The 9,405-nt window shown below is 56.7% G+C and overlaps 1 protein-coding gene across 1 annotated transcript in view; it reads right to left on the reverse strand.

The window, feature by feature from the left end:
• DRC1 (dynein regulatory complex subunit 1) overlaps positions 1 to 9,405 on the reverse strand; it is a 30,108-nt gene that overhangs the window by 2,745 nt on the left and 17,958 nt on the right. The window contains exons 9-18 of the mRNA XM_009895467.1: positions 6,538 to 6,677; positions 6,072 to 6,206; positions 5,717 to 5,946; positions 5,166 to 5,338; positions 4,289 to 4,378; positions 3,768 to 3,854; positions 2,666 to 2,856; positions 2,149 to 2,292; positions 1,945 to 2,047; positions 1,743 to 1,813 (exon numbers count right to left, since the gene is read on the reverse strand). Of these exons, the coding sequence (XP_009893769.1) occupies positions 1,743 to 1,813; positions 1,945 to 2,047; positions 2,149 to 2,292; positions 2,666 to 2,856; positions 3,768 to 3,854; positions 4,289 to 4,378; positions 5,166 to 5,338; positions 5,717 to 5,946; positions 6,072 to 6,206; positions 6,538 to 6,677 (1,364 nt within the window). The remainder of the gene's footprint in view (positions 1 to 1,742; positions 1,814 to 1,944; positions 2,048 to 2,148; positions 2,293 to 2,665; positions 2,857 to 3,767; positions 3,855 to 4,288; positions 4,379 to 5,165; positions 5,339 to 5,716; positions 5,947 to 6,071; positions 6,207 to 6,537; positions 6,678 to 9,405) is intronic.

Below are 9,405 nucleotides of genomic sequence, written 5' to 3' on the forward strand. Positions count from 1 at the left end.
CGTCCCCCCACCCCCCCCGCACCAGACTTCAGCCCTCCTCCTGCCGCTTGCGGGGCACCATCATCAGTTCACGACCCTCCTACCCCCCGTTTGTCCCGTGTGGGGTTGGGGGGATTTAGGGCTCTCCTGTCCGCTCCCCGCCCCGTGGGGCTGGGACCGCTGACACCCACTTGTTCATTTCACAGAATCACAGAATTTTCCGAGTTGGAAGGGACCTGTAGAGACCACCCAGCCCCACTCCCCTGCTAAAGCGGGACTGCCCAGAGCACATCCCTCAGGACTGCATCCAGGCGGGGCTTGAAAACCTCCAGAGAAGGGGACTCCACCCCCTCCCTGGGCAGCCTCTGCCACTGCTCTGTCACCCCAACCCTAAAGAAGGGTTTCCGTCTGTTGGAACGGAACTTCCTCTCTTCCAACTTGTGCCCATCGCCCCTCGTCCTGTCCCTGGGAACCACCGAGAAGAGTCTGGCTCCATCCTCCTGCAACCCCCCCTTTAGATACGTGTATGCCATAATAAGGTCTCCCCTCAGCCTTCTCCTCTCCAGGCTAAAGAGTCCCAGCGCTCTCAGCCTCTCCTCATACGGGAGATGCTCCAGTCCCTCAATCATCTTGGTTGCCCTTCGCTGGACTCTCTCCAGCAGTTCCCTCTGTGATTACAGGAGCTGGAGGCTGCTCAGTGCCGGGTTCCCAAACATCCCCTGACTCCAGGAGCTGGCGCCTCGGCGGTCCCGGGAGCAGGGGCAGAGCGAGCTGAGATGTGTTGGGCTTTGGGTGGTGTCTGCCGCTCCCCTGTCCCAGGCAGCCTGCCCATCCCTGCCCCAAAACCCTTTCCCTGCTTTCCACCCTCTCAATCTTGGGCCTTTTTGTTCACCTTTCTGCCCAGTGGATCCCGCTGTAGCCCAGCAGTACGGCGAGCAAGCCGTTCCGTGGGACCACCAGCCCTCCACGCTGGCCAGAGCCCCTGATGGGGACTGGGAGCAAAGTGAAAAGTATTCAAGGGTACAGATACCCATTGAGCAAAAAAAAAATGGTGTTATTCTGCTCTGGTATGAGAAACTGCTCGCAGTGTGTTAGCGTTAAGCAGGGGAGTCAAGGCTAAAGATAAAGCTGGCCAGGAAGCCTGGACTGGGAATGAGATATCACTGGTGTGAACCGGAGGGGTGGAAGGGAGTGACAGATGCGACGCAGCCCTCCCGGAGACAACTCTGCCGGTAGCACCACTTTGGGCTGATATTGCCTCGGAAATGCACAATTTAGGTACAGATTTAGCAACACCGGGATCGATGAGGGAAAAGTAATTGGGTGTGGGTTGTTTGGGAGGTGGCCAGGGGGGAGAAAAGGGGTTGGGGCAGCCAAGGGAAAAGGGGGAATAAGGTGTAAAATCAGGTAAAGAAGGGTGGGCTCTCTCGAAGCCCGGACGCCCAGGGACAGTGAGGATGCTGAGCTGCGGGAGGTGAAGGTTCCTGCCCGGTTTCGGCTCCACAGAGGGAAGGGAGGACACAGACCCCACAGCTTTGCAGCACAAGGGGGGAAACGCTTCGCCACAGCGCCGTGAGTCCCCTGCTTTGGGGTGGGATGCTTGGCTGAGGCTCGCCAGCAAATTCAGAGGCGAGAGGGGTGCTCCTCGCAGGCCACACGCGCTCTCCCAGCTCAGGTTTAGGAAGGGTTTATTAGTCCCTGCTAGGATTGTCCTGGTTCCGCTCGGGGCGGAGAAAAGCCGTGCCCTGGCCTTGGGCACTCACCGCGTTTCCCCGGGGCAGGACAGGTTCAGGTCCATCCACTGCGTGGGAGGGGAGAGCAGCTTGCTGTTCACCTGCGGGGAGAAGCACCCTGAGCCCCACAGCGATGGGCTCCAAAGCCCCCACCGTGTCTGGGACCTCTGCGTCGGGCCCGCGGGGTGGGGTGTCCCCAGGCTGCAGGGGAGGAGGAGGATGCCACACTCACCCCCGAGCCGACGTACTCCTCCAGCAGCAGGTACAGCTCCGAGTTCTGCTGCCGCAGGACGGCTGCTTCGGCCAGCAGGCTGGCCCTCCGCGTGAGGACCTCGCTGGGCAAAAAAGGGCAGAGGGTTGACACGGTTAGCGGGTGCCAGCCCCGCCGCGGTCCCCCCAGCCCGCCCTGTCCCCAGCAGCGCTGCCAGGCACTCACTAATATTCCTCCAGTGCCACCGCCAGCGCGTCCCACAGCTTCAGCGTCGGCTCAGGGATAACGTGCGCCAGGGCTTCCCAGTACTCGCCGTCCTTAGAGCTGTCCCGCACCTGTAGCACCTCCTTTGCTGATCCGTCCTTCTCCCTGGGGGACAGAGAACAAAGCCCTGGGGCTCAGCTCTTCATGGGTGAGGAACATCTCCATACCCAGCTCAGCCACACTGAGGACCACCACGGAATCACAGCATAGCAGGGGCTGGAAAGGACCTTCTGAGATATAGTCCAACCCCATTGTCACACGAATGAGCATGACCCCACAGCTGGTGCCTGCCTGCCCCATGGCTTTGCTTCCCTCCCCGGGGCTGCTGGTCATCTCCTGCCTTGCTGTCCCCAACCGTCCCTCGCTCAGGCACTGTCTGTACCCCCTTGCCCTGGTGGGACCTCCATAGCCCCCCCACTCTGCGCCCCAGTCTGGCTCCCTCCCAGTGACAACAGCCCCGCTCTGCCCCTAGTCCTACCTCAGCTTGTCAAAATCCCGCACAAACATTTTCAGGATCTTTAGGACATCATCAGCATGGATGTACGCAGATGGAAGGGAGCCCAGCGAGCTCCGAGGGGATTTGAGCTCATCCCTCTGGGCACCGGATCCACCGTCCTCTCTGTCCTCAGCTGGATCTGTGACATCTTCTCCACCTGGGCTGTCCTGGCTCTGGAGGGAAGGCCAGCAAGCTGGGCACTGTGTCTCCCACCACATCCTCCTCCCCAAGAGCCACCTTCCCCCTGGGTGCTTCCAGCTGCCCGCAGCCTTCTCCCTTGGCAAATTTAGGGAGCTGAGGGAAAAGGGAGGTCATTCTCCCCCTCTACTCGGCACTGGTGAGGCCACAACTGGAATACTGGGTCCAGTTTTGGGCTCCCCAGCTCAAGAGGGACAGGGAACTGCTGGAGCGAGTCCAGCGAAGGACAACCAAGATGACTGAGGGACTGGAGCATCGCCCGTATGAGGAGAGGCTGAGAGCGCTGGGACTCTTTAGCCTGGAGAGGAGAAGGCTGAGGGGAGACCTTATTATGGCATACAGGTATCTAAAGGGGGGGTTGCAGGAGGATGGAGCCAGACTCTTCTCGGTGGTTCCCAGGGACAGGACGAGGGGCGATGGGCACAAGTTGGAAGAGAGGAAGTTCCGTTCCAACAGACGGAAACCCTTCTTTAGGGTTGGGGTGACAGAGCAGTGGCAGAGGCTGCCCAGGGAGGGGGTGGAGTCCCCTTCTCTGGAGGTTTTCAAGACCCGCCTGGATGCAGTCCTGAGGGATGTGCTCTGGGCAGTCCTGCTTTAGCAGGGGAGTGGGGCTGGGTGGTCTCGAGAGGTCCCTTCCAACTCGGAAAATTCCGTGATTCTGTGAAAAATTCATGTGCAAGAGGCTCTGTTCAGCCACAGCAGAAGATTACAACCCCTCAGCTCTGGCATGTTCACCTTCCTTATCCGGTCACAGGGAAACATTTCAGGGTCAGCACTCTGGTCCCCCTCTCTGCCTTCCCTGGGTGTTCAGGAGATGTACTGCTCCCCTTTTCCTGGACCCCTGGCTCTGCTGGGATCTCCCCACTGCTGTCCCTGGTGGTCCCACCTGGCTGACCGCCCCCTCCTGGGCTTTGTACTTCAGGAAAAAATCCACCAGCTGGTACAGGTCATCCTCGCTGTCGATCTCGAGGGCCTTGGGGAGTAGAGGAAACAGGTTAGCATCCCTCAGAGAAGTCATGGGAGGAGGAGCGAAAAGAAGAGCATTTCCCAGGAGCAGAGAGTGCCCCTTGGGCAATGCCACGCAAGGTGGGAGAGGGTGGTAAGAAGTGGCTAGTGTGGGACAGCCGGGGGTATCTGTGGATGGGAGAGTCTGAGAAGAGGTTGGGGAGGCCCTGGAGATGTTTAATTCCTCAGCAGGATGCCCTTGAGCTGAGAAGCGTCTGACCACAGTGCTTCACACCCTCTCGCAGTGTTCCTCTCCCCTTGCTGCCCCAGAGTCCCCCCAGCAGCCCGGCCGCACCTCCCTGGGGTAGCTCAGTCCTGCGCCACACAGACCCAGAGCAGAGAGCTTTCCCTGGTGACTGCCAGCTTTCCCGGCAGCCCCCGACGAGCCAAGCCACAACTCACCGCAAAGATGGAGTCGAGCTTCATGAGGGTGCGCTCATGCCTCCCCAGCGCCTGCAGGGGCCTCAGCAGCTTGCTCTCAATGAGGAAACCCTTGGGAGACAAGCAGAGAAGGTGCAGAGGAATTCATTGGGTATTAGGAAGAATTTCTTTACTGAAAGGATCATCAAGCATTGGACCGCGTTACCCAGGGCGGTGGTGGAGTCTCCATCCCTGGAGGTGTTTAAGGGTCCTGTAGATATAGCGCTCAGGGACATGGTTTTGTGGTGGGCTTGGCAGTGTTAGGTTAACGATTGGACTGGATGATCTCACAGGTCTTTTCCAATCTAGGAGATTCTACGATTCTGTGAAATAGCGTCCCCCAGAAGCCAGCTCATGCCATGCTATGGCCGCGCCACCCTGCGATGGCAGGCTGAGCGGGGAGGGTGGGCAGCGGCCGGGCAGCGTTGAGGCTGGCAGGGCCAGGAGGCTCTGGACCAGCCACCCAGCAGACAGGGAAGATAAAAGTCACCAGCACAGTGATGCCAAAAAGACCTCAAGATCTGAAGCTCCTCTGTCTCCGGGGATGGTCAGCCTGGAGCATCAGATGCAGCAGGTTTGCCTGTGCTTATTCTGGTCTGGGGAGCTGTGGATTTGGGCAATTGTACCCACCAATACCTTTTATTAGCATCATATACATGCGCCACACAGTGGAAAGACCTGGAGATCCTCTCTCGGCCCCTGGGGCAGCTCTCTGACAACAGGCTGCCTGGCAGAGCAAGGCAGTGCCATGCAGAAGCCCTCACCCCAAGACGTGGAGCTTGGAAGCGATCCACTACAAGCTGGAGCAACCAGGGGACAGCACGCCTGCTCCCTGATCGTGTGCTACATCGTCACGCACCGACTCGTCGCTCACGAGCTCCAGGATCCTCTTGGCAGTCTTCTTGGAGATATTTCGCAGAGGTGGGACTCTCTCCTCAACCTTCGCTGTGTTTTCTTTTCCTCCTTCTACACTGCCCGCTCCTTCCTTCTCCTTCTCTCTCCCTTCCTCCTCCTGTCCTCCAGAGCTGCCCTCTGAAACACGGAGAAAGAAGGGGGAGCAAAAACCTTTGTGCTTTGACTGTGCTCTCCAGGCTCTGCTCCCCCGTCACATCACTGCAGGAGTCAGCAGGGAAATCACAAGTGTTCCCTGCAACCTGGAAAGCCACCTGAAGACCTTGGGACACGAGCTGGCCCTTGGTCTGGAATTGGGAGCACAGTGCAAAGATCTCCAGGCTGACTTGGCATGAGCCAGCTCAGGGCTGGGGACAGCCCCTGCCTGGGCTCACAATGTCACCCCCTGCAAGATCCCACTTCGCAATGGCAAGGACAGGAGTGAGAGTAGGGGCTGTCACGGAGGGTGGGGAGGGTCTCCCAGTGCCACAAGGGTGACAAGGGCACTGCGCAGCCCACCTGTCAAGACCTCCGCAGCCAGCTTGGTCGCCATCCTCTTTGTTCCGTAATGCCCGAGGGGGCCGATGTTATTCAGGAACCAGTAACGAGGCTCTTCCCAGGGCAGCCCCAGTTGCTGGGTGTGAATGATGCGATCTGCATCGAGGGCTTTCCGCATCAGCCCTTTGGCTTCCTCCTCGTTCATAAGCCAGACCTCTGTGAACTTCTCAGCGTCGCTGAGAGCAAAGTGCCTGTGCAGAAGGGAGATGGCCCATGGAAGGAGGCTCTGTGCCCCAAAACGACAAGTCAGCTCCCCCTGCACCTCACTTAGGTGCTCCGAGGCCTCGGCATGGGTGGATGCCCGCGCACACCCCACCTCATGCTCCTCTGCACCTCCTTGCACTGCCCCGTGATGCGCTCGCAGTCGGCTGCCAGACTCTGGTTCTCCTCTCCGAACTGCTTCTCTTGTTTGGAGAGTTTTGTTCTCAGGTTATTGAGCAAGCTGTGGAGCCTGGGGAGGGACAGCGAAGCTGAGCATCCCCGAAAAGGCACCTTCGGGAGTGCCCAGCTTGTACGAAGACGTTGGGACTCGGGGTTGCTTATCTACTAGTGACTACTCAACGCCAAGGCCTGCCTGACGCGGATGCAGCTGGCACAGGTTGGCCGTGGCCAGCCTGTTCAAAGTGCTCTTGAGATGGCCCTGCCCTGGGCTAACCCCTGCCCAGGGATGGGTTGGGACACAGCTCGTTGGCCTGGGCTACGTGATGGGCTCCACAAAAAATGGCGTAGGGGAGGTGATGGCAGGTAAGGCAGATCCCCATCTTCCAGGGATGCATTTTTACCGGTTGAGCTTCCTCCTCTGCTGGGATCTGATGATGGTGTTCTCCTCATCCTGCTTCTTAAGCACCTGAAGGCTGTACTCCAGCTTCTCCTGGTTCAGCTGATAGATGGCTTTCAACTGCTGGAGCTGCCTCTCCAGGTTCTGGCATTTCGAAAAACACAAAAACAAGCTGTGCCATGAGCCAAGGACCCACTGAAGCCTGGATCCTACCGATCCTGCATCTCCAAACCCCATCTTCCCATGCACATCTCCCCAGCTAAGCCCCAGCTGCACGGCATCGCTCACGGATGAGTGACGGAGAGGCTGGTCGGCCATAAGTACATGCTACGGGGCCATGTCTGGGGAAGGGTGAGCAGACTGAAGTTGTACCCTACTTTCACTCAGTGGCGCACTAATTTGGGCTTCTCTCCTCAATCTAGCTGCTGATTTTCATGTCAGCATTAGGAATTGCCTGTCTCTGAATTAACCAAGAGGCTCAGGAGTTACTTGGCGAGCTGGAGGAAGGGAGGGAGGACACACAGGAGCGACCGTACAAACTCCTGGTCTAAAGGAAACCAGAACAAAACAAGTAACTGAAGCATTTGTGATGGCAGCATCTTGCTGCATAGGCTGGGGGACAGGAGAGAGGCAGCGAGTTCTTCCCTTTGTCCCACAGCTGCAATGGAGGAGGCATCTGCAATGGAGACATATCTCTCAGCTTCCCAGCGTCCCGTTTGCTCCACAGCAGATGGAAAGGAAGAGCTGCTTCCTGGGCTGATTGCACCAGTCTCCTGCGGGAGGCATCACGCCCTACCGATGAGCTGCTCTCTGTCAGCTCTACAGCTCATTCGGAACCGAGCTCAGGGGTGGACAGTAGCACGGAAACTCCGGGAGCGCGACTGCACAGAGGGGTGAGAGGTGGTGTCTGGGCCTGGCATGGTTTTTCACGCACAAAATGAGGCAGAAATCTGATACTGAAAAAAAAACAACCTCGTAATACAGTGCTTTACTGGGGAGGCCTATGAAGACTTCTTCTACAATAGGAAGTGATAGGAATTAAGCTGCTGCATGGCCCCAAATCACAGCATCAGCTACAGGCTCAGCAGAGAGACCCCGCGGAGTCTCCATCAGGCTTGCTCTCGGCCCAGGGGGATCTCTGGGGGTATGGAAAGAGTCCCGAGCTGTAGGCTAGCAGCCGGGAAGATGTGGGTACCCGGGTTAGCAGGCTCAGAGCTCTCCTGGGTAGCCCTACGTACAACAGGGAGCGTACAACCAACCTGGGAAGACACCCAGAAGCAGTTCCACCTGGCTAGGATCAAAGTTTGACTCAAGAAAAGGTGGAGGTAAATCCCAGCAAGGCCAAGGGACCTTCTCCGGACTGCAGATGGAGGAAAGCCATGGCCCAACCCCCATATTTAAAATGCTGATTCCCATCTAGTCAAACTGGGGAGTATTCAATAACCCCCGAACCACAGACTTCATCTTTAGGTCTTCACTAAGCTCCTGAGATAGTTCAGGATGACGATATGACAGGTTAATCAAGAAAATCGGTGTTTCCAATTTCTCTTTTCTTATTCTCCCTGAACTGGAAGGGTGAAGTCTATGCTTTACAGAGTTACACAACTGCAGTGCTAAAGGGAAGCAGGAGGACATCTAGCTCATCTGCCTCACCGAGGGAACAACTGCACCAAATCAGCAGAAGCTGATTTACGTTACTCTTAAAATCCTGTGTCAAAGAGCAGCAAACCAAGGGCACAGTCACTCTAGCTAACCATCAAGCAATGCTCTGCCATTTCAAGCTTTCCTAGCTTGAAATTTCAACCCTATATCTGAATGCCAATTTAAATCTTCTCTACCAAAACTCAACCCCATGATTTTTTTCTTGTATCTACAGTGGACGCAGAGAAGTCATTCTCCATCACACAGAACTGTGCATATTTGTAGACTTATCACTTCTCTCCAGAAATCTCTTCCCTGGTTTAAGCAGCCCCAGCCCTTCAACCTTTTCTTACAGGTCTTTTGTCTACTTGGTCTGCTCTAGACTGTCTCCTCTGTTCCTAAGCGTGATGCCAAACCTGGACAAGGACATGTAGGTATAAAGTAGAGAGGAATAATTACCTCCCCTGCCTTATTTATAAACCCTCCCACAACTACGGCTAAAGGCAGCAGGTGCATTTTTACAACAGCCCCACACTGCCGCCTGTGAACCCGGATCTCCAGCGTGCTGCTGCTTCCCTCCCCTAATGGCTCAGAGGCATCTGCGAATGTTACACGCTCCGTGTCACCTTCCAGGCTATCAATATGAAGGTGAAGAAACCGCAGAGTCAGGACTGCCCTCCCTGGACTTGCCCTTTCAGGCTGACAGGGACATTACAACGGTAATATTTCACCTGAAGTTGGGCAAAACCTTCTAGACGTTGGCCCTAGCCCGTATTTCACTGGGCTTTTTAGGAGGACATCCCATGGGACAAACAATGAGCCTCTCTAAAGTCCCAAGGCAACATGTCCCATTTCTACTGTGCAGCCCGGGAAGCAACACACCGTCTCCCACATCATCCTCACGGGCAAGCGCAGGAAGTGTGGGTTAAATGAATGGACAGCGGGGCGGATTGAGAACTGGCGGACAGATAGAGCTCAGAGGGTTGTGGTTGGTGGTGCAGAGTCTGGTTGGAGGTCAGTAACGAGTGGTGTCCCTCAGGGGTCAGGACTGGGTCCAGTCCTGTTCAATAGATTCACCAATGACCTGGACGAAGGGATGGAGTGTACCCTCAGCAAGTTTGCTGATGACAAAACTGGGAGGAGTGGCTGACACGCCAGAAGGCAGTGCCGCCATACAGCGAGACCTGGACAGGCTGGAGAGTTGGGCGGAGAGAAACCTGATGAAATTCAA

The sequence above is a fragment of the Charadrius vociferus genome, unplaced genomic scaffold, assembly GCF_000708025.1.
Source record: "Charadrius vociferus isolate BGI_N301 unplaced genomic scaffold, ASM70802v2 scaffold41, whole genome shotgun sequence".
NCBI classification, from domain to species: domain Eukaryota; kingdom Metazoa; phylum Chordata; class Aves; order Charadriiformes; family Charadriidae; genus Charadrius; species Charadrius vociferus.